At 38.0% G+C, this 25,479-nt stretch overlaps 1 protein-coding gene across 2 annotated transcripts in view; it reads left to right on the top strand.

Annotated features, from left to right (window-relative positions):
• Positions 1-25,479, top strand: part of XYLB (xylulokinase) — an 83,341-nt gene that overhangs the window by 11,890 nt on the left and 45,972 nt on the right. For both annotated transcript variants that reach the window (XM_005150028.3, XM_031049799.2), the window contains exons 8-15: positions 816-888; positions 5,441-5,559; positions 6,751-6,832; positions 7,832-7,872; positions 8,278-8,393; positions 10,427-10,542; positions 13,439-13,512; positions 14,867-14,963. In XM_005150028.3, coding sequence (XP_005150085.2) covers positions 816-888; positions 5,441-5,559; positions 6,751-6,832; positions 7,832-7,872; positions 8,278-8,393; positions 10,427-10,542; positions 13,439-13,512; positions 14,867-14,963 — 718 coding nt within the window. The remainder of the gene's footprint in view (positions 1-815; positions 889-5,440; positions 5,560-6,750; positions 6,833-7,831; positions 7,873-8,277; positions 8,394-10,426; positions 10,543-13,438; positions 13,513-14,866; positions 14,964-25,479) is intronic.

Raw genomic sequence — 25,479 nt, 5'->3', positions numbered from 1 at the left:
TTCTGAATTAGTCAGAGCACACAATAAGGAATTTGTCAGCTTTCATGCCAGCTTCTTGGGAAGAAATAATATTTGATCACCTAGAAAGCTTGGCAGTAGCCGCTTAAATTGGGTAGTTTGTATAGCAGATTTGAAGTGGGAGCAAGTTCTTGTTGAATCAGTGCGTTGTGTCCTGTAGCTGGGGCATTTTTCGGCCAGTACTAGAAGCCCTACAGCTGTATCTAATGCATTGTTGAAACATACCCTGAGGCAGAGCTGCAGGGTATGTTTCAGTTAAAGGTAATTATTACCAGCTCCTGGGAGTAACTCCTGGAAAATCCAGGACCTCTTGGGAGGAATGAAGGAATGAAGGAGTTATGTAAAGGTGCTAGTAGAGCCTGGCCAGAGCTGCTCACAGACCTGTGCTCTGGGTGGACCAATGCATAGTTTTTGGGTGTTTTCCCTGCCATCCACATACAGGTGGTGTCATTTGTTGTTTTTTTCTTAGCAGTTTTCCTTGAAATGAGGTCTGTGATACACTGAAGTTGTGAATTAATTCATAATAACATAGTGTGCTAATATACTAGGTGTATTTTGCATGCTTCAGGATGCAGAGCTATTAACAGCTTTTATCATGGGGTTATTTCTAGGTTGATATCTGCTGTATTACTTAGGCAGTAAGACAGAACTGAATAATCCTTATAAGTGTATTTTTTTGTGTGCTTTCTGTGCCTAACATTAAGCATCTAATAACATTTGCTGCTTCAAATTTTTCAGTTATTTACTCTTGGAAGTCAATACTGATGGGACTCACTATCTCACACTTTTTCTTTCAGAGAATCTCTTTGGTTAGTAGTTTTGCAGCTTCTCTTTTCCTAGGAGCTTATGCACCTATCGATTACAGTGACGGTAAGTGTGTGGGCTTTTCTTATAGCAGCAATTCAAGAAGGAAATTTTTCTGTCCATTCCCACTTTACATAAAAGAGGGAAAAGGTCTCTGCTATTTATTTTCAGTCTTTAAACTTTAATGACAAGTCTATTATATATTAAGCTAAGTAACTCCATTCAATTTGTTGCTACTCTTGATAGTGCTGTTAGCTGTGCTTATTTATCCCTGCCGTACTATGATTCCCATTTCCGTAAAATGAGTCCACAGAAAATATTCATAAATGAAATTGTGTCTTTTTTCATTACTTTATGATATATAAAGGAATGTTGAAATACCTATTTGAAAGCATTAAAAAATGTGGATTTTTAAGCTAGACTTCATGGTTTTGATATTTGTTCTTTGGTTTTGCTGATTTGGCTCTGACTTGCACAGGATGTGAACAAGATGTGTATTGTGATTATTTCTCCCCCAGTTTGGAGTATGGCTCCACAAAAAAATATCTTTTTCAAAATGACCCAGAGAAAAAGAAGCATAAACCAAACAAAGAAATCCTAAACTCAGTTAAAAAAAAAGAAAATAAAATTTACTTTCCATATCTCTCTATTCATCAGAACAAAATGATGAGGCAAGTGTCTCTCTCCTGTTGCACGGAGAAGGACTTGGGGGTGTTGGTCAATGAGAAAATGAACGTGAGCCAGCTTCAGTGTGCGCTCACAGCCCAGAAAGCCAACCGTATTCTGGGCTGCATCAAAAGAAGTGTGACCAGCAGGTCAAAGGAGGTGATCCTGCCCCTCTGCTCTGCTCTCGTGAGACCTCACCTGGAGTATTGTGTGCAGTTCTGGTGTCCTCAACATAAAAAGGACATGGAACTGTTGGAACAAGTTCAGAGGAGGGCCACGAGGATGATCAGGGGACTGGACCACCTCCTGTATGAAAACAGGCTGAGAAAGTTGGGGCTGTTCAGCCTGGAGAAGAGAAGGCTGCATGGAGACCTCATAGCAGCCTTCCAGTATCTGAAGGGGGCCTACAGGGATGCTGTGGAGGGACTATTCATTAGGGACTGTAGTGATAAGACAAGGGGTAATGGATTAGAACTTAAACAGGGGAAGTTTAGACTGGATCTAAGGAAGAAATTCTTTACTGTAAGGGTGGTGAGGTACTGGAATGGGTTGCCCAGGGAAGTTGTGAATGCTCCATCCCTAGCAGTGTTCAAGGCCAGGTTGGACAGAGCCTTGGGTGATATGGTTTAGTGTGAGGTGTCCCTGCCCAAGGCAGGGGGTTTGGAACTAGATGATCTTAAGGTCCTTTCCAACCCTAACTATTCTATGATTCTATGATCTCAGTTATCCAGGTTTTAAATGATAAATTTAAAAGGCAGATACAAAGGAAACCATTTTCTTAGGAACTGTGCTTTTATTTCTGAGTAGCATTTTTGATTCCTGTTCTGAAACTAAGAGGAGATATATTTCAGAGCTGAAAGGTTAGATTACAAGGCTCTCTAAGGAATTTGTTGCATTATAGAGCCATAGTTGACACTCATGTGTTAAGACCAACTTATTTTTATTCTCTTGTTGTTCCATCAAAGCTCGTAGAAAAAGGCAGGACACCTCAATTCTAGCTAATGCACAACTTATTTAGTATCAGATCTCTCAGTTATACTTGAAACCTTAGAAATTGCAAGATGGCCCATGCTTGTTTTGCAGTGGTTGTGAGATTATTACATCAGTCTTCTGGTCCCGTTCTCTTAGTCATGTATTTTCACAACTGGATTTTGTTGTTTGGGTTTTTTTTTGTGTATTATTAGCAAAAATAATTCTTTAGGGATTATCACTTTGCTCCTCAGTAGGCCCAAATACTGAGCACTTTTCAGCAACCCACAGAACTAATTCCAGGTACTGCGTTTTGAAGAGAAGTGGTGAGATCTGCGATGTATTTTTTTCTGATAAAGAAGTATGTTGATTTATTTTTTTTCTCTTATTTTTCAATGAGACTGAAGTGTTAATTTTGATTCAAATGTATAAAATTATAAACGTTAAAGAAACAATCTTGGTTTTGGGGTTAGGGTTTTTGTGGGTTTTTTTGGTTGTTTTACCTCTGCCTTTTCTACTTGGAAGCAAGTGGGGGAGCACTGTGCTTCTTCAGTTTCAGCACATGAAAATTACCGTGTTTGATTGAAAACCAAACCATTTCAAACTGAAGAAAATGAAAATTTGATTAATTGGAAAATTTTCTTAGAAAAAGTATCACGTTCTTCAAAGAGCTCTAGGAAATCTCGTTCTGTTATACCTCTGGATATTTATGGAACTTGAATAAATGTTATCTGCTGTTCAGATCATGTAAGATTATTAAATCTTTGTGTGAAAAAAGATAAGGGAAGTAAGCAGGGTGCTACTATAGCTCTCTTTACAAGACAAAAGATTTTTCAGCATTGTAAGCTATATTTTGTCTTGTTTGTCCCTTTCTTCTGTTAACGTAATGAGAAAATTCTAATTCCAGTACTAATACATAATTAAAGTATGCAGCAGTTATTTGGATCCAGTTAATAAATTTGTTTCCTTGTCATTTATGATTTCTTGCAATTCACTTGATCTTTTACATTGCACCTGTATACTGTAGTTTAAAATGCATCTCTCAAAACAATGGTCAGGTAATGGACCTATTATTCATTTCTGTAGGTTTAACTTCAGGTCATATCGTCTTTAAATGACCCTGTCAGATTGTTTAGCTCTGCACAATAACTTATCTCTGTAAATTTGCAGGTTATTGTAGGAAAAGTGCTATTCAGTTTCAGGATTCTTTTGGTTTTCTTTTTAAAGGTCCAATCTCATAATGTTCAAATCAGTCATTGTGAATTGCTGAGCACCCTGGGTGATTGATTTAAAAAAAAATCAAATTACATTCTAGGGGAATGAAGAGTAATTTTCATTTATATTGTGCAGATGTTTAAAGTAAGATACCTTTGGGACCTAAACAACTTGAACACTTGAGGCATTGTTTCTCTTAGAAGACACCTTAAAGAACAGCAGTTCAGCTCTTGACCTAGAGAAGCTTTATCTTTTGAAATGCTTTTCTAAGAGCCTTAGGCAAATCATAGCTTAGCATACTTGTTTTGTTGTTCTATCAAACAAGGATGCTTTAAACTGAAGCCTTTGTGGTGGGCTGAATTTATTTCTATTGTAACTTGCACGGTGTCAGCAGAGTTACACTGCTTACTATTTTAGCTCACTGAAAAGGCAATCTGGAGTGCTGCAATACAGATGCACTGAATTGTTTATAAATACTGATCTTCAGTCTGTTTATTAATAAAACCAGTTACTCCGCATTGTTTGGTCTTTGTAATGAAGGGTTTGTTTCTGTATAATATAAACTTAGTCCTTTTCAGGTATAAAGGTTCATATTTTTCCTGGTTTATGCAGAAAAGATTGGAGACTGTCTTTATGTCTTGCAAAACTGCATTGAGGATACTGGTTAAATGTTTCTCTAGACTTACAGGGCGGGGAGGGAAAAGGAGTTTTTCTAAGAAAACCCACAGAAAACAGCTAACCTTTCTAACTAACCCGTGTTTTAGCATTGCAAGCGTAGTCTTGTTCCACAAACACTGCATATGAGGTCAGCTTCACCATCTTTGTCTTTTAAAAAGCTTAAAGTTGTACAGTAAATTTCAGGTTTTTCACTGTGCTCATCTGAGAATGTGGTTCTGTTTCTGAGATAGGCTGTGGGCTAAGCGTTCTTTGAAATTAAAATGTTGTTAATACAGAATAAGACTTATATGTCCCTGAACAGTACTAACCAGAAGCATATACAGATTTTCAAGTCTAATGAAATGTGCAATTAAAGGCATCTTAGAAGCATAAGTGAGGGATGTGGAATGCTCAGTATGTTATGTAGGTTTGGCCACTAACCACCTTCAATTAACTTTTAAACCAGCAATGAAATAGTGAGGCAAATCCAATGAGAAACCAAACCAAAACTGCACAGGCTTTCCTCGGATATAGTGAGTTATGGTGAGGAATTAAGTGACCAAATCAGTTACCTGGTTTTTTTTTTTTTGCAACTTATAAGACTTTATTTTGTTATCTCTGATGAAGGAATCATGGATATGGAGGAAGATTGGTCAGCATGGATTTAGATGCTGATATGATACCCAGAGGCAGGAGTAGTGTAAAGCCATACATCCAGCGGGAAGTTTCTCCGCTGTTAGGTCTCAGGTGCGTGCAAGTGCCATTGCTGCATCACCTTTAGATGGTTGTAGTGAAGTCTTTGCCTGAGGTGGAAGATTTGGGGCAGAGTTGATGGGGAGGCTTCCATATTCTTTTTGCTCCTTTTTTGGGAATAATTGAATTGTCAAGTGCATTGTGCACCAGAGAAACCTTTTCTGCTACCTTTACAGGTGAAAGCTATCCAGAGGCTGAATTACCAGTATGCTTTATGCTTCAAAGAGCTGAAACAGTTCCCTCTCAATGTAGAATACACATCTGTAAATTTTCTGTTGCGTGTAACAAGGTGGTATTTTCTCATACAGTACTGTCTTGGTTTAATCATATATACTTCCTGTTCTGATATGTTTTGTAGGTTCTGGTATGAACTTATTGCAGATTTGGGAAAAGGTATGGTCATCATCCTGCCTTGATGCTTGTGCACCTGGATTAAAGGAGAAACTAGGATGCCCTGTACCATCCCATTCGGTGCTGGTATGTGCCTGTTTAGAAGAATTGTGAGCAACAAACAGGACTTGTGCTTAGGGTTCTGCTAATAGCACTTTCTTGAAGTGTATTTGCATGTACATGCAAGCATGCATGCTCAGATCCTCAGTGCTGTGCTGCTGGATTTAATATTTCCAGGTGTATTGTGAATGTATATGCCAGAGTAGAAACAAAACATCTTTGAAAACTGCTAGCTAGTGTCTTTCACAGCTTTCACTGTTGACCTCCTTGGATGCTTGCATGCCCTGGGCTATGATAAGAAGAGTTTTGGTAGGTGCTCCAGTGATAAGAACCTTTGGGGTCTGCTCCCATGACCATGAGCAGCTGGTCACTGCAGAACTGTGCACTATATTTATTACTGCAGAAACAGAACCCAACATCTGCATTTCTTGACAGAGAGCTTGCTTTAAACTCTTTATAGAATTAATGAGGTAATCCTTGTGAATAATTTGGGATATTTAAAGCTCCTCAGTTCATGTAGCATAATGGTGAAAGCAAATCAAGCTGCACATCTCTTAGAGTAAATGAATTTAGTCTTGCTACCCAGCACAAAAAGAGCTATTGCTGTTTCTGGTGCATATGTGTAAGAGTGTGGTTACACATCACCCGATTCCTCTGAATTCAGAGCTGATTTTCTGTAAAGGAGAGGAACATATTAAAAATCAGTACAGGTTTTCTTGTATTTTTATGGATGTTTTTTTTCTCTGTGGCTCTCAAATAGATAAGCCAGAATAGAGAGGTTTGAAAGAATACAGCTCTTGACCCCTAAAATAATAGGGGTCATAATCACGCTTTTGATGCTGTGATGTATATTAATGTTGTGTTTCCTCCCATGTTTGCATTGAATTTCTAATTTCTATGCATTAATATTCATGTATGTGTGCAAAACAAATGGATGTGTTTATGTTACTTGATATGAATAACTGGTGGAAGATCCAAAGCTAAATGTTGCTATTTACTTAACCTGTTCCAAAATCTAATCTGAGGGTATTTCTATGAGGTTCTCAACAACAAAAAAATTGTGTTAAAAATCTTTAAAATATTCATTCATGCCTTAAATACACAGAAATGATTACTGTAGCTGCTCTGGATTTTTTCTGTTCTGTGTTATAACACATTGTCATACACTGCAAGATTACTTTCTGGTTTTTGAGCTTTTTTTCCTCTTTCTTTCCTTAGGGGCCCATTTCTCCGTATTATAGTCAGCGTTATGGGTTTAGCCCAGATTGTAAAGTGGTAGCATTTACAGGAGACAATCCAGGTGAGATGATTAAACATGATTTAGATTCAGTGAATATGCTTATGTATGTACTAAAATTCTAAATCGATCTCATTGATTCTCAGATGCTTCCTATACAATGACAGAATATTGTATTTGTCAGCATTAATACGTTTTTCCAACAGCCTTCAATCACTGCTTCTGAGATATAGGCGTCTTGGATAAGTTGGGTGTGATAAATGAATTCTCTTTTTGCCTAGTAATTAGAGGTGTCTCGATTTGCTTCTTGGTAACTTCAGTTTTGGTTTGCCTGCCCCTAAGAAACTATTTTTACTATGAACTGCTAACATTTTAATTTGGAAAATATGAATTAAAAAGTTGCTCTTGTGTCTTTTAAAGCAAAAAAGACCTCATAGCTTTCCCTAAGAATTAGAGCTGTCCTTTTGTCAGACTGATAGAGCTCAGTATAAGAGAAGGTGTTAATTTAAGGTAAGTTTTTGAATCTTGGAGGCTGTTTGAATGTAGAGCAAGGTCATCTGTTTCTCAAGACTGTGAAAATAAAATACTAATCTGTAGCATATGCAGGTTTGATTCAATATGAAGGCTTCATCATGGTATATTTTATATTCATATTTTGGGAGATGTTTAAACTTTGCATTTCCCAAAAGTCCAATTTTTCTTTAGAGATTCAAATCCAGCTTAGTCCAATAAATGTGTGAGTAGTCTGTTATATAAGTGGGAATGTTTCTCCTTTAAAGTGTGTTGTTAAGTAAGGGATCTGCTGTATTTAAAAACTGAATACGTGAAACATTAGATACTCATGCAGTTTTGAGCATTTTGCTTTTGTTAAAAATTGATACCACACCCAAATGCTTTGACCATCTTTTACAGCATATAGCCATATAGCCATCATGAGCATATTTGCCATTTAGATAGTTCTTTGAGGTGGTGAATGTGATGTATTGTGATGTCTGGCACAACATGCTATAATTGAGTCAAACAAGGAACTTTTTATCTGGTATTCTGACTTTTTGCTTTCAGCATCATTGGCAGGGATGAGACTTCAAGAAGGAGATATTGCAGTAAGTCAAAACATACTCCTGAAAATTGTCCATATTCCCAAACAAATGAAATACATGGTATGTAAAATAGCTGTAGATTGTCAGATAAATTTGTTAGTGTGGATTTTGTTTATTGGATTCATGCTTGGTTTATTTCTATCAATCTATAAGCTGCCTCAAAGATTGTAAGTAAACTCCTGTGACTCCTTTTTACTAATACTCCAGACATTAAAACCTAAGTCTCTTATCTAGTATGTATTTCACTGGCTTGACAACCTAAGTCAGAGCTAGCTTCAACATGAATCCAACTGACTTATTGTGTAATTTAAAAACAATTAGTGGTAATAACAAATGGTTTTAATTTAATTTCTGTATTGCTTTCCGTGCACATTGTGATAACGCTTCAATTATATTTTTCCCCTCCAGATTAGCCTTGGCACAAGTGACACATTGTTTCTGTGGATCCAAGAACCAACTCCTGCCTTAGAAGGTCATATCCTCTGCAATCCTGTTGATTCTCAAACATATATGGCACTTTTATGGTAATATCATTTATTTTCTGTACATCTGGGATCAATAACATATTTCTTCCTCTGTGTTAGTATTTTTTATTTCTTTTGCAAAATGATAATGAATAGAACATTCAGCATTCTGTATGGTATATGGCAATGTACTGCTGAAACATTTGCATCAACGTTATAGCATTCCTATTGTTTAATTTGAGTAACTGAAACTGCAGAGCTGTGGAGGATAAATTCTCATGGCAATAAAAAGCTGAAATTATTTTTACATATACATAAAGCCACTTCACCATGAATCTAAGGCAGTACATTTAATGTACAGGAATAATAGTCTTCTGAAATATAATAATGTGAAATGTCAAAAGCTTGACCAGGCTATATAACTTCTGTGCTCTTCTAGTGGTCCAGAGGGGACATAACAGTGCAAGTGAAGATCCCCTTTTCAGACAGTAGTATAATCAGTGCTGTTGAGGGATATATTAGGCTGTGCATGTGGAAAATACTGAGATCTCAAGAAACCCAGCTGAGAGAATGATCCTCATGGTAGCTTTTGGCTTCTGTGATTTGGGAATTGTTAGGTTCGTTGCCAGCCAAGTAGGTGGAAAGGTGGCCTGAAGCTATGTTTTCCCTCACTGAGTCACTTTATTCAGGGTAAAATCTTCCAAAGCATGTTGTAGTATTTAGGCAAATACTTGCAAGTAATATGCAGAGAAATTTTGTGTCTAAATCATGTGTTGGAGGTGCTTGAAACTCAAAACTTCAGCAATGCTCAAGTCTACTCTTTAACTATAATATTGAATATTATCTGTACAGTAATATGATGCTGTAGATGGCATTAGGAATAGTGCTTATAAAGTTGAGTTCCAAAGCATGATGTCCATTGCACATTACCAGGTATCATATAATGATTTTCCAGCAGTTATTACTTTTTTAAAGTTTTACATTCAAATTTCTCCTTTACCCAGTATTTTACTTTTGCTGTGTAAAAGAGATATAAACAGCCTGTCCATAGTAGCAAGGGAAAAGCCGAGGCATTTTTCTGAATACTTGTTATACTGCTGTTGTTTTATTGCAACTTAACATGTGCAGAGGGCCAAACCTGCCTTTCAGAACACAAGATATTTCTGTAGCCATGCAGATGCAAGAGTTCCTGTTTCTCCTGCCTAGCTGTTTCTGCTCTGACACTGCCCTTTTTGCACCAATGCCCTTTTATTTCTAGAATATTAGAGTTAAGAGGGGACTCCTGGTTAGTAGGGGAAGAGTGCCCAAGCTACCATGCACAGTGTTTGCACAGAAAACTGTAATTTCAGCTGCTGTTACTGAGCATGTTCAGTAATTTTCTTGCCCTCTTTTTGGATGTTTCAGTGCCTTTTCTGCTGAGTTGCTTTGATAACGCTGTGCTGGAGAGCATTCAAACTGCTTTCCTCTGGGTTTGAGTCCAATACTGCACAAGTATTTTATAGTGTTTGTAGCATTATGTTCACAGAGGAGGTGAAGAAGGTGACTTACGAACACTGAGCACTGCATGTTTTGCAGCATGATTTACTCCCTCTGGACCAGAAATGTGCAGATACAGCTGTGGTACTTTGCCAGATCATGGGTTGGGACTAGACCTAATAAGTCATGTTGTACCCTAATTGGCTCCATACTGGTACCATGCTTCTGAAATCATAAATGCAATGTAGAGACACTCTTGCTCCTTCTTGCAGAGTCATCTCAGAGTGAGCTTTTTTAGCACTGTCTCAGAGTGCTTCTCTCAGGAAATGTCTTAGCTGTTCAGGTGTGGCCTGCAAAACTGGATCTCAGCTAACTTATTGGAGAGGTATATACCAACATCTCTTCACTGAGCATCTCAACACATTCTGTAATATTTTTCTTTCTTATCTAGTTTTCTTCCTGTCTCTTTATAATGAGGAAGTGATTGTATCTTTAAGCTTCCCCAGCTTTATTCAGCTGATACAGTAAACACCAATATTGAGTAAACCAGCAAATTGCTTGAAGAATCTAGAGCCAAATGTTTTAGAAAATGCATATGTTGTGTTTGTGTATTTCAGTTTTAAGAACGGCTCTCTGATGAGAGAGAGGGTTAGAGATGACTGTGCTTCAGGCTCATGGGATGAATTCTCCAAAGCCTTGTCATCTACTGTTGCTGGAAACAATGGAAACTTGGGTATGATCCTTAGCAGGGCTGGGAGTTTCAGGGTATCCTTAGACACATGTTTGAGTGGGTGTTGTACCTACTTTTTAACTGGGTCATTATAAAGGCCAAGAATTAAGTTAACTAGAGAAAGGGAATTCATAATGTGTACTTAAAAATGCTCTGTTGGTAGGCTGTCATGACAATATTTTCCTTCAATATTCAATAAATAAGCAAATTATATTTATGGAGCTCTTTTAATCACTGAAAGGGTATTAGTAGCATCTTACCTAAGACTGTTTTAAACTAGTAATTTCTGAAGGAGACTTTTGTTAGAGATACGTTTCTTTCTCTGAAGAATTAAACCAAGTGAATTAAGTAGCTCCATATTATTTCTTTTTCAATCATTTCTCTAGAATCTTGTTCATACGTGTGGACAAAGCGGTAACGTCAAGTGATACCCAGATTTCCTTATTTTCCCCAGTGTATGTCAGAGTCATTTCATCCTGGTTTTTTACTCCATATTATAGTAAGTGAATGGAAAGAAATGATGATGATAGAAATATTGTAAAAGCCTAAACCCATGTATTTCAAGTTTTACATTATTTTCTTTCCCACAGTATAACATTTTACAAGTGTAGCAGGTAGCTGTGAAGTATGTTATTGAAAGGTGAGCAGATGTGTAATTGAGATCAAAATTTAACCATTGCAGAGCTGGATTTAAAACCATCACCATTATCCTAGATCTGAATTAATGTAAAATTAATTTAAAAACTGTAGGTAACAAAGTTCTAAAATGTAGATATTTAAGATATAGAAGACTTAACTCTTAGAAAAGTAAATTTAAGATACAGTTCATTGACACTATGAGGTTAGCACTGATTTTTCATTTTTAGAAACTCTGTTACATTGTCTGTCAGATCCATTCTCTGTGGGGTATTAAAATGACCAGGAATCTCTTTTCACTAGAAGGAAAATCAATTCAGGTGTTTCAGAAAATAGCAAAAGGTTATTCTAAAACCCCAAAGTCAGTCACTATGGGTGGTATTAAAAAAAATTGGAAGTTGATGAAAATACTGTTACAGATTTCAAGGGTACCAGGACACCAACTTAAAGTTTTAAAATTTGTATTATAGTGTGTTTCCTTGAATATCCCAATTGCATATAACAAGGCGTGTTTCATGAAAGTTGTTCTCAATAACATGTATGGTTGGATAACCTCTGGGTATACATGTAAGAATACAGTGATCTCCGAATCTGAGTTCGAGAGCAAAGCAAAGAAGTAACTGGTTAGCCACCCTTCCTTTTATAACTTGTTCCCTGCACTGCTTGTTGTGAGATGTGCTTGCAAATGTTTGAGAGATGGGCAGAGGCAGCTGCTAGGATGAGGCTGGGATAATGCAAGTAGCAGGGGTGAGGGTCCTGTTGTACCGGGAAGTACTTGAGAAGGCTAATAGAGTCATAGGATCACTTGGGTTGGACGGAACCTTAAAGACTATCCAGTTCCAAACCCCTGCCTTGGGCAGGGACACCCTCCACTAGACCAGGTTGCTCAAAGCCCTGTCCAATCTGGCCTTGAACACTGCCAGGGATGGAGCAGCCACAACTACTTCTGTTCCAGTGTCTCACCACTCTCATAGTGAAGAATTTTTTTCCTAATATGTAATCTGCCTCCGCCCTCTTTCACTTTTAAAGCCATTCCCCTTGTCCTGTCCCTACATGCCCTTTAAAAAAGTCCCTCGCCAAATTTCTTGTAGGCCCCCTTCTATTCAGGCTGAATAAGCTCAGCTCTGTATGCCTGTCTTCATAAGAGAGGTGCTCCAGACCTCTGATGGTCTTTGCGGCCCTCCTCTGAACTTGCTCCAATAGGTCCATGTTCTTCTGTTGGGAGTCCCAGAGCTAGACACAGCACTGCAGGTAGGGTCTCAGGAGAGCAGAGTAGAGGGGGAGAATTGCCCCCCTTGACCCACTGGTCACGTTTCTTTTGATGCAGCCTGGGACAGCTGGCTTTCTGGCCTGCAAGCACATGCTGCTTGGTCATGTTGTCAACCCAGCATCCCCAAATCCTTCTCCTCAGGACTGCTCTCAATCCATTCTCCACCCAGCTTGTAGCTGTGCTTGGGATTGCCCCAACCTACATTCAGGACCTTGCACTTGACCCCCTTCTTTTTTAGGTTTTTTATTTTGGGATTTTTTTTATTTCTTTTTTTTGGCTAATAATTGTAGGTCTCCTAAGGCAACATATTCTTGTTTCAAGGTCTGAACGTCAGAATGTCTCCTTAGTAGCTTAGCTATTCAGTTCAGTTTCTCTGTCCTTGTTTTCTTTTTCATTTTTAGTCTCATTTCTTGAATATCTTTTCTGACCGTTTCAACCGTTCCTGCCATCAACACAAAAGAAATCTTTTTCACACTTTTTCTCCAGTAGGCTACAAAGCATTCGTGCATTTCGTCAGATCTCATAAAAAGTATTCAGACCAGCTCTGCTTCATGACTTAAAATGTCTGATGTTCTCTAATATGCTCACAAAATCTAACCCAACAGTATTCCAGTACTCTTCTTGCTTGCCATTTTCTGTGTTTTTTTTCCTTTCACCCCACCCCTCCCCAGTCCCCCATTTCTAACATATGTTCTATAGTATCTATGTTACTTGCATGTGTGTTTGTTGTGGTGGATGTTTGCTCTTCATAGTCTTGTTGTTTATATATCATTTGGATTCCTAGACCCAGACATGCTCAAGATCCACATTTTTGGAAAGTAGTGACATTTTGTTAAATTTATGGACTGAAGTCAGTTAAGAAACAGGATGCATGGCAACTCAAATGTCCAAATACCTGATGAGCGTTTATTATCATTTTATCTGTGTGCTGAAATAAGATTCCAGCTTTGGGCTGGGAGCAAACATGACACTCTTTACTGTTCCTTGGTGCAGGTTTCTACTTTGATGTGATGGAAATTACTCCTGAAGCAGTTGGGATTCACAGATTCAACAAAGACAACCAAAAGGTAGTAATAATCTAGATAACGTCTCCAACCTTGAAGGAGTGCTGTCAAGGCTTGAAATCTTTGCTGTTATCTTTCCTTTTTTTCTGGTCGGAGATACTTGCTTTCAAGTTTTATTTATATTGGTGCAAGTCCCTGATGATGATTTTCATAAGGAAGTATGTGGACTGTAGCTTGAGAGTGTCTACAGTGCAAAGTCTGAACTAGAACTTATATGGTATTATTTTTAGGAAATGTTTCCTTTACTAGAAAATATGGATTTAGTGAAACCAGTTCTGTTTTTGAAAAGGGATTAACTTTAAGCTTATTGAGAGCTTAGTACGCTTACATGACTTGGTCCCCACCTTCTAAGTTTCAGACACACAGATAAGGATGTGTTGAAATTTTTGGGCTATACTATTTTGTCTTTTATCTGTCTTGTTCTAAATGTGTATACGAAGACCTCAGTTTTCTGTCCTGCATGGCTTGGGGTAACCTACAAGCTACATAGCTGTATCTGAGTAAACACAGGCTCAAGACCAATTGGAATTAAAATAGAAATTATGAAAAGGAAGGTTCTTGATATCTTTTTCTTTTGAGGAATGGATATTGTTTAAATGTCTGGCTTTCTGGGTGGTGCTGAAACTCAAAAGATGTCTTTGATCTATCATGACTCCCAGTCTATTAGACTTCACCCAGGTGAAGAGAGATTGATACTGCTGTGTGTTTGCAGTGTAGTACTAGTGTCTTAAATGTTTGCTGTTTAAATGAATGCTTAATCACTTCTAACTGTTATGCAAGTTGTAGGCACTATTGTAGTGCACAGAAACAGTCTTTTTTGAAGCTTTCTTTGTATTTGTAGTTCTGCATTTTCCTGCTTCTGTTGCATTTCTCACATTCTGGTTAATGAAAGGACAGAAAAATGTTACATATAGAAACTGAATGAAAAGGTTACATGGTTTCACTTTTATGGAGACAGAAATAAGTTTTTGTGACATTGCTTAATGCATCTGAATTTTATTTACCTGCTTTAATTTTATATTTTTGAGATATTGATTCTTCAGCAGTCTTTGGTGCTGGGAAATGCATAGAGAAGAGTTTACAACTTGCAGTAGAACCTCTTTGCATTGTGTGTTGAATTCAAGTTTGATGGATTTGCCAACAAACACTGAGGTTATGGGCTGTGTTCTCTGTCATGAGTCTTTAGGTCCATCTTATGTGTATGAGTGAAGAATTAGGCCTTGCTGAAAGCAGACTTGGTGGTGAAGACAAGGATAATAAACTATAAATCTGTCTTGCTTTTTTAACTAGTCTGCAGCTTGGCATTATATACTGTGCAAGGTGCTTGTTAACTTAATGTATTCCCTCTTTGATATAGGTTTCAGTCTTTCCAAAGGAAGTGGAAATACGAGCACTGATTGAAGGGCAGTTCATGGCCAAGAGGATTCATGCTGAAAAGCTGGGGTATAAAGTCAGTAAGTATGATGAAAAGCTGTACAACTCATGGCACTAGAGATCAAACACAAAGATAGGAGTCCTAACAGTAATGTCAGTATTGTGATTCTTGTCCTGCCTGATGGATATAGAAACTGATATAAATTCTAAATTAGCCTCCTGGGAAAATTTTGGGTGATGTGTTGAGGCAAGTTTTTGCAGATGTTGATTTTAGAAGGACTGATGGTTTAACTTTAATATGACTTCTTTTTCAAGTATTCTTACTGTTTCATTGTTACTGAGCTGCATTGCCAATTTTTAAATAAGAAATTGGGCTTCAACAGCTTGTTAAATGAAAAGATGACCAGCCTCCTTCCTTAAGCTCAAGACTGTAACTCAGACAATCTGAAATCTATTTTCAGTTCCTGGATCTCCCATCAGCCTCTTTACCTCAGTTTCCTGTTAATAAAGCAGAAGGCTTTTCCCTGTCTTGTGATTCAGAAAGCAAGAGATCCTGCTTCCTAGAGTTGATAATGTATTTTTTAGCACATTGGAACAACAAAGTCAGTATTTTACGTGTAGAAGTGGGATCAGGTTGCTACTAGCTTTACAGTTCTACAAAAAATTACAGGCAGGTGGGTAAGATGTTTTATTGGCATTTTCTGCCAGTGTATCAGCCAGTGGCATCTTAAAAAATATTGAATTATCTTTTTAAAATTGTATTATTTTTATTTACATCCTGACCTTCTCCTTTACAAGCCAATGCTGACCTCCTAATTTAGAAGCCATTGCCTGACTCTTACCTCCAGGCTTTTATCCATAATCAAGGAGGATAGAATTCTTTTACTTTTAAAAGAGAACTTGGAAGTTGGAAGTTGAGAAAATAGAGAGACACTGGAACAAATCACAAGGCTTGGCAACACCACCTCATAAATTTATGCCGTAAAGGCTTTGTTGCTATATATTTTCTTATATACTTGAAACCGCATTTATTTGGGAAGGTTATTTATGGCAACAGGCAGAGGTTCAAATAGATCGTGTTTAAAATACCTGTTATAGCCTTCATTCTTAGATCCTGCTCCACCAAAAGCTTGGCTTATATGGCCTAGAAAGCTCATGGTTGAAGAGGACACTTTTGCAATCTGTAAATGTCAGGGATTAGATAAACACCAGAGTGCAAGAGGAGCTATTCAAGATATCGGACAACTCTGACACAGAAACAAATGGGTAGAAATTATCTGTAAATATGTTTAGTCTCTGTAGGACAGCCAGAAGCCTAACTAGATTTAGGATGTGGCTTAGTAAGCTTTAAAAACTTTTTTTCTTTAATGCTGTATATGTCTACAGTAAGGAGATGGGTGTGATCGCACTGTGTTCCTCTAGTTTCCTTGGAACCTTGTATGCATTCGTTTTGTTGCATCCCAAAAGTCTTTCACCTATGTAGTAACTAACAGACGAATTGCTTTAAAAAAGAACTGCTGTATGTAGTGTAGGCTGTATGCATCTCCCACTTTTCCTTAGTGGTATTATTTAAATGTCATATTCTGTTATTTGTATAGTAATGGCAGGCTTACATCTGCATTGTTGTGTGACAGCTCTGAAAACAGGGTGAATTCTGAATGTGTTTGAGGGTACAGATGAGCATTGTGGGAATTACTCTTGTATTGCTAGACATTCTCTTGTTTAATAGCTGCTGGTTTTCAGGCTGCTTCTCTGTTTCTAATGTGATTTAAAATCTTATTTATCTTTTGGGTGAAATATACAGTCAGGACCTTTGTGTTTATTCAGTTCCTTTTAGGCCTTGTCTACACAGGGAATTTACTTTGATTTTTCCAGGAATCAAGCTGATTTACATTCAGAAATATAATCACAGCAGTGTAAATCTTGGCTTATGTTGTTGTTTACACCAATGGGAGAATAGAATAATAACTGCTCACAAGATCTGGGAAGTTATAGGATAATACATTAAATTGATCTGTAACACAAATGGAACCAACATGGTCAGTCACAACAAATGTTTTGCTGTGGTGTCCTGCAGTTTGTGTGGTGCCATCTCAATGGTGCATATGAGTCAGAAACCTGGCTAAGAAGTGCCCTACCTCTGGCACCAAGGTTCTGGAAAAAACATTTTGGCAGTCATGCACTCTGTTCTTGGGCCAAATGCAGTTTGGATGACTGTGATCTGAAAAGCAGCAGCATATGTGGAAGAGAATTTTGTGAAGATAAATAAATAAAAATCAGCCATATATAGTTCTTGGTTATGCACTGTGAACATGACAAACATTAGATAATCCCTTAGAATTTACTTTCAGTTAATGAATATACTATCTTGCTAGGAGCAGTATTTTTGAATCTTCAGTCTAGCTAGCACTGCAGGAAGAAGTGCAATGACGCTGAAAGAGTGTCTTATATTTGCGTGTGGTTTTGTTCCCGGTTTGATATGTCTGGTTGTCTTATGCAAATTGCAAATAATAGTTTCAAAACCCCTTAAAACAGCTCTTCGGGTGCTGTTTGTGCTTGCCTGAAGGCATATGCAGGGGTTTCAGTGCGCCTTGTGTGCCAGTAGAGGGCAGGGAATTCTCTCTCATGACTTTTTCAATTTGAAGCTGGGATGTGTGTGTCAGCCTTGTTTTGAAAATGGCAGAGTCACCAGATGATCCCTAGGAGAAATGTTAAGCCCTACATTAATCGTGATTTAAGGGTTTTAAAAGTGTGTGTCACTCTGTTCTAATTGCTCTAATCTTTCTCAATCAGATTTCAGGGGAAATCATTCAGTAACACCCTGTATCCTGTTTTGCTTATGTGCTTAAGGGGTGGATAGAGGATTGCGAACTAGAAACAAACAAGTGAAGTTTGGTTTGTCCCTGTTGTTTACATCCTCCGATTCAGAGATTCATGCAGATAAGGTGAAGGTTTGCTGTTCTGGCTTTATTTTCCTGAATTTTGATTGTATCATAAACAACTGCTGTTGTGTTACTTCCTTTTTCTGCTTGCAGCCATCCCCTTTTGAAAGTCAAACTCATGACTGGATTTCAGAGGCTGGTCATACAGACGTGCTTGCTGCATGGTTTGTGGACTCTCTGAAGTCAAAACCGTGGTAACTTTATAGAGAAATGACAGTGTCTGCAGCTTACTGACACAGGTGATTGCAGCAGCTATAAAGCTGTCACTGGTTGAGACTGATCTGCCAGTATGTACTTTAATAACCTTGGTGGTCAGTTCAGAGTTGCTTCTATTCCTGACCAAGCAATATTAAAGTTCATCCTAAAATTGACACTGACTGGATAATGTTGCAATGGTCCTTGCTTGGACCTAGTGAAGCTGTCCCAGTGAAGATCCACAAAAGTGATTATTCTTGGGAGCAAAATCTACCTCCAGGCCCACTGGTGGGTGAAGTAAATATTGCCATGATGTATGTTACGTGTGCTGAAAGAAGCAGCACACAGGTAGGGGTTCTGGTGTTCATCACACATGTAGTCAATAGATATTTAAGTGATGTGCTGGTCTTCAGTGTAGAAACCTTTGTGTCAATGGTAATATCAGCACTAAGTCTATACATACTGGGTCCTGTGTGTGCTAGAGTTGTGTTAAACAAGGTTTCTGTGGGACTGCAGCATCAGTTAATAAATCCTGCCTGCAGGTGGCTAGTTATCTGGGGTGGGGTCTATGCTAAAGCTGTTAACTTTGGACAAGGCTTTCTGCCTTCACCTTGTGCCTGTCAGTGAGTTCATATACTCCAGTTGCTCTGGATGTGCTCTTTGTGTCGCATACCTTTAGGAATCTGATTCTGCCACCTAACTGTCAACAGCAGGGGTAGGTGGGTAGAAGGTGCCACATTTTACAAGCATGATCTTTGTCCATAAAATCCCATATCTCTGTTTATTATGTAATTTACAGCTTCTTGCATACATAAATCCATCAGTCAGAAATAATGTTGGTGCCCTGAATTCTACTGACTGTACTTGGTGCTTAAGTCCTGGCTGGAGTGACACAGGCATGCCCGTGGTTTTGCACGGGTATAAGAATAAGCCATTTTTTTTCCCTTAAGTGCTACATGTTACTGGTGTTTCAAATATGTGAAAGTACATCCTTCTGTTCGAATATCTAATGAGATGCGTTCTTAAACAAAATAGCAGTCCTGAAGTGCTAGGGAAAAATTGGAAATGTCAGAGCATGCTGGGCTTGACATCTCTGTGATTAAAGGGGGAACTTATATTTTCTGAAGAACCCAGTCTAAGACTGCATGAGGGCAAACTCAAAGGTGCCCAATTTCTTTTTTCTTCAGGTGGTGTTTTTTTCTGATGCTCTTTCCAGCAGGTTGAAGGTAGTAATAATGTGTAGCACTTTGTCTGCAGGGAAGGCAGTCTGATGGAGCAAGGGGAGCTCAGAAAATATCAGTATAGCATGGAGTAATTGGTTTTCAGTGTTCATGATGTCATGCAAAATCACAGAACCCGAAGGAGAGGCATGGTGCTGTCAATTCAGAGCAAAGTGTTGGTCCATTGGAGGATGAACTGGCTTTCCAGTCTGGCAAAGCTACATGGCACTGGTCCTTGGGGCACTCCGGAGATGGCTTTGTGTCGGGCTACAAGACAGGTTTTTCTGCTGGTGGTTGCCTTTGACTGGCTTCAGTGACTGTAGTCTCCATAGTCTTATGAAATATCAAGAATGTTGGAGTACTTGTGCCATCGGTTGCCCTTACCCTCACCACTAAATGTTCTTCTACTCCAGTTGTAGCAGTGTTCTGGCTGCAAACTGTTTGTGAGGCCATTTTGTAGTTGCATACAGATTAAATTGATGTTTATGCCCTGTGGGATTTAAATTTCTTAGAGAAATCAATACTAAAATGTTGTGTTGGCTTTGTGCTTGGCTCTTGCTGTTTGCTGCTAAGAGTGCTGATGTTGTTTCAGCAGCATGAGGGTGATGGCTTTGTTAGGGGCCTTTTGCTTCAGCAGTTGAATGAAAACAGTTTAAAAATAATTAGAGGACAGAGCCCTCGGTGAGAGGTTGAAATCCTTTGCTTACAGTAATAGTGAATTGTGGTAGTGGTCACATTGGAACATATATGAATATATGAACATATATGAATAGTGATGGGGCAGAGAGTACTGCTTGGCATGCAGTACAAACAGACTGTAAATATGTCTTGCCATTAGATCTGAAGCCTTATATTTTTGAGGGAGGAGTGTTGGCTTAAGAAGGACTTTCAAATTCATCAAAGTCAAAGTCAGGATCTTCCTCCCAGATAAGTTAGTGAGTCTGCTGCAGAGGATATTTGTATTTTCTGATGAAAGTTCTGGCTGATAAGAGTGCCAGTGTGAGATGGGCAATACCTTGCCAAGAACTTGACTGTATCCCCTCTTATTTTCCACAGAGCATCAGACTTGTATCACGTAGCAGAGCCTTCCATGTGTGATCAAGCAAGGCTTGGTTTTAAGCCAGTGATCTGGAGTGAAAGGTTGGTTAGCTCATTACAAATTCCCTGACCAAGTATTTTGCAAAGAAGAGCTTTTTTTTTATTACTTGGCTCCAGAGAGCCAAGAGTATTAGTTTAACTAATTTTAAAACGGGTTAGATAAAATGTCTCTGGAGGAAATGACCTAATGTACTATAAGGAAGCTGCATACGTGCTCTAGAATTTTTCATGCGGTGGCTATTGTCTTGCTTTTATTTTGTTTTATTGTTGTTATACATATACAGGAAACACAGTGAAGACAGAAAATCTGAAGAGTTAATAAAAAGATTGGAAAAAGTACTATCTGTCTTTCATTTCTGACACAATGATAAAATGTTGTCATTGTTTGAACAATCACTTTTAATGTTTGGTCAGCAAAAGACCAAGTATGTAAATGGTTCAATTCCTGTGCCCTAATGTTAGGCGGGATTGTTTATGACTGTTCCAGTGATGTACTGTTCAAGCAGTACTCAGAAAAATAGTCAAGCTGTCAGTTGGCTGGTTTTGTTAGAGCTTCATGGATTTTTAGAAGCTTGGGACTTGGACATCAGTTAAGTTGTCTAATAAATCTTTTATCACTCGTCTTTTTAGGACTGATCTAGTTTTAAATCCAATTAGATTAGGGGGGGAATGACATGATTGTATTCTATAAGTACCTTCCTGGGGAAAGGAAACTTGGTAGTATAGAACTCCTGAGCCTTACAGACAGAAACACTATGATTCAATAACTGAAAATAGGCGAACCTCAAATGACAAGCAAGGTGCAGATTTTTAACAGAAACTGAAATAAAACAGTGCAGCAATTGACAGGGTGTAGTGGACTCATGAGCAGTGGAAGTTTTATGAACAAGGTTTGGGTTTTTTTTTTTCCTAAATACAGGTGCTCTGGTCCAAAGAGATTGTTCGTGTTATAGAAGGGTGAGTTAAAAGGATCAGAGTGGTCCATTCTGTCTCAGACACATGGGAATCTGTAAGAGATACCATTGCTAGGAAGCTCATCTGATTCACTGCTATATATACATTGCTTTGTAGTAATCATTTATACCAATAGCAGCTGCTGGTATCACTGTAAATGATCCCCTGTTTTTACATTCTGCTTAGTTGACACTTAGTGAGATGATACCTATTTATTACTATAAATCTTTCTTCAGTGTCTTTCTGTGTTTTCATTATTGTTGCTCAAATGTGACAGGTCTGTTAGTGAACTCCATTCAGCTCTCCCCAGAATCCCTAGTCTCTCCAGCTGTCTTTCCTTTTTTCTGGCTTAAGGTTATTCAGCTGCTCTTACACATCTCATGTTATGCATCACTTCTGAGCACTGAGTGTTTCCATGCTTTCAGCTGCATCAATCCATACTTGAGATTTTTCAGTGTTAACAGGGATTCTACAAGACAAGTCATTCTTTCCCAACCTACTCTATTTGCCTGCATGTACAGTGATTTTTAGCTCTGTTTGCTGCATGACATTAAGCAAGACAGTTTTGCCTTACTTTAAAAGAGATCGTTGTCTGAGTTGTTTTAAAATGAATTTGAATATCTGAAGTGTTGGTTCCATACAGACTTTGATTTCTAGAGGACAGCTTCTCAGTGCTTACTCAGATTATCTCAAGAGAAAAATAACAAACCACCCTGCATTTATTAAGTAAAAACAGAGTAAAAGCTCACATGTCTGTGGGGAAGGGGAATTCTGCATTCTACTTGTGTAACTTTCATTCTCTTTAGATGTGAAAGGATTAATTTGGGCAGCTTTTTGTTTTGGGGTTTTTTTGTTATTTTTTTATTTCTGACCGATGTTTTTCAGGAATGAGTGTAAAGGGTATTCTTTTTTTCTGCCTTTAAAATACAACGTTACTTAGCCTGTACATGGTGTGTCTAACTTACGCACTTGCTAAGGTGTGCATGGTGCATGTAAACTGACAGGTCTCAGCCCCAAGGCTTTCACAACGTTGGTTCAGTCCAGGTGTAAAGGGTGGCACAGAGTGGGAAGTTCATGAAAAATAAGCTTCAAGTACAGTATGTGCTTCTGAAGTTCTTGCTCTGACATGAGTACCAACAGAAAGTTTTTAGCTTTGCACTTGGAGGCTGTAATTTATGATCAGTGACAGGACTGACCCAAAGAAGGACGAAATTCCTGATCCCAGGTTCCAGAGAGTGATATATTTTTTCTCCTTGATGTGTAAAAGGCTGGACTTGAGTTTCTTACAGTGGCCTTCAGCTCATCAGTGCTATTCCTCCTTGGAAAATCTAAAGAGTGTACGAAAGAACACAAGGAAAAAAGTTTGCTTGAAACTGAAATTGTCTTCTTCCAACTGCACTTACAGTGATTGTACAGCATCAGACAGACTTGAAGTAAAACTAAACTCAGGCGTACCTGCTGAGCATTGTACATCAATTACTACTCAAGTAGAGAGTGAGTTTAAAAATGGCCACTTCTCTACCACTTATGTTGGCTTTAAAGTATTTGTCTTCCATTTGATAATATTTAAACTTAAGAAATTTCTGAAAACTGGAAAGTTGCAATTAAAAATAGAGTATGTATATACATACAAAGGGAGATTTTGTGATTTTTTTTTATAGTGTCTCAAAGTGAAATACTTTAGAGGATACCTCTATGGTAGATAACAACTTGTAAATCTATATCTTTAATGTTATTACAATGTGACTTAACTCTCAGTGTTTCATCTCTGGGTGTGCCTATCTCGGTTGATTCTTCTGAAATGCATAATTATTAGACCTTTTCAGAAGTTCTGGTAGATGGAAATTCAGTTAGGCACGGTTTGTAGGAACCAGCTAGCATCTTTATAAAATATAAATCTGTGTGCCTTTGTATTTACACTTTTGCAGCAACACTGAGTGGAAGGAATGGCTGCACAGGAATTTGAATGAGCTGAATGCTCTGTCTCAAAAACTCTACTGGAAGGTGTTTGCTGTGCACAAACACACAGTATTGAATTCTTTCTTTTTACAAGGCAACAATGTTACCCAAGATAGCAATTCTAAACAGTGTCTATTCATTATAGAAGTAGAAGCAAATGGCAGTATTATTTTGGAAAACAAATGAACTGACTTGGAAATACGCTTGATTTCCTTAGCCTAAAGTTAGTAGCCAAAGTTTCAGTGACTTTTCTGTCTAGTCAATGTACTTCATCATTGATAGCAAAGTTCTTCACTTCTGTGTGTTTTCATGTCATGCTTTCAATATTTCAAATATTGGCTTTGTTGGTAGAAGATTTTGAATCCTAGGGGTATCCATGTGTTGAAGGAATGCATCTGGGAACTGTATTCCAGCACATCCTTGGGTGACTTCTCTGTGTTTTCAGTATTGAGTCACTCCGTTCCTTCCCTCACCATTGCTAGTATCCATTACCAAACAGGTAAATGTCAATATTTATCTGTACATAGCTATTTCCATGTGTGCATCTCAAGAAGTAATTATGGAGAGCTGGAGGGCACTCAGCATTGTTTCAAACTGGCAAAGTATTTCTGTGCTGTTGGTGGCCAACTTAAAACCTACAAAACAGCAGAGAATAATGTCATATATTGGCCTGTGTAGCAGCAGCACTGTGAGTAGCATTGGAATTAAAGTGGTCACAGAGCTGGAGGGATGTTGAACGATGTTTTCAAAAGCATTCACTCTCTTCACTCAAGGTGCTCTTGATCTTTTCCCTCTGTGTTTATTCTGGTCAAAAATGAACTTTTTGTTATTTTGAAGTGGTTCTAATTATAATGGTAATACAAATGTACAAGTGGAGAGCTGCTTGAGTAATCTCTTCAAATTAAGTGCACTTCTAGTAAAATGATTTAAGTTTACCTGCAAGTGAACACTTGTGCTGCAGAGTGATACAAAGCTTCATATATCATACCTAATTTTTGTCTGTGAACATAAAAGCCTGGTACCCACTGAAATGCAGGTGAACATCTGAAGCCATTGTTTTTAAGTATGATACATTAGAATAAAAAACTGCTGGCAAGAGCTCAGGATCTGGTGGCTTCTTGTTTATTTTTGTATTTTAAATTCCTTTTTTAATCATTAGAGTTATTAAATTCTCTCAAATACAGTAGCGGCTATGAACTTTGATACATGTCAGGGCAGATTTTAGATGCTATCCAGGCTGTTACTTAAAGTGTAATCACTGCAAGGGCATTCCTGTTGATTTCAGTGCTGCCATTTGCATGAATAAGGGTTAATCATGAGAACCAGGAGAGTGTAAGATTATAACCCTAATTTCCATCCCCTTTTATATGCTTGAAAATGGGTTAGATCACTCCTCAGAGGCCTGACCATTTAACTCTTTTCATTTTAACTAAGGGATAAAACTGACAGCAGTTCCAGTTTGGAGAGGCCTCAGACAAGCTTCTGTTGTTTACCTCCCCTATACATCCTCTCTGTCTGGCCTGGTGGCACATCCAACACCCCAAAATCAGCTGCACATTTCAGCAGACTACAAAAGCAAATGTACGGTGAGGGCTGAGGTCAGCTATGTTGTATTCTAGTGGTTAAAGGAAGAAACTTACATATATGTATATTTTTATTTATACGCACTCACTATATATATATATAGTACAAATAAGTATATTGTACAAATAACTTTTCTATTTCATTTAGAGGATGGGAGGCAAGACTGGAAATTCACAGAACCTTTTGGTTATTATAACTGACATTTCTGAAATGAATTATTTTCTCTGAGTAGTCACTCATGTGAAAGTGACTGCTATGTGTGGAGATGCAGAAAATGTCTTGTAAAACTATTGTGGCTTGGGTAACTTGTGTGTCTGATGCTTAGAAGCGATACCACAAATGTATGAGAGAAGTGATGTAACAAATAGTGTATACCTAAAGAGCTCCAGATAAAAGGTTCAAAGAACAATTATCTCAGTTGAATGTAGTATTTTAAAAACAGCTTAATCCATTTTCCTGCCCTTTTTGTGCTTTTCCTCTAAATAACTCTAATGTATAATAATTAATTGCTTAGAATAATACCAATAAATCTAACAAGGTTTGTCTAAAGCTTGGCTGCACAGAGGAAACTTCATGTTTGTTTCAGTGTGAGAGGAAAAAGCCATTTACTGAAAAATATTAAGAAAGCTAATATTAATTTAGAT

The sequence above is a fragment of the Melopsittacus undulatus genome, chromosome 1, assembly GCF_012275295.1.
Source record: "Melopsittacus undulatus isolate bMelUnd1 chromosome 1, bMelUnd1.mat.Z, whole genome shotgun sequence".
Classification (NCBI taxonomy): domain Eukaryota; kingdom Metazoa; phylum Chordata; class Aves; order Psittaciformes; family Psittaculidae; genus Melopsittacus; species Melopsittacus undulatus.
The sequence above is the reverse complement of the archived record's forward strand: the minus strand, read 5'-3'. Positions and strand labels throughout refer to the sequence as shown.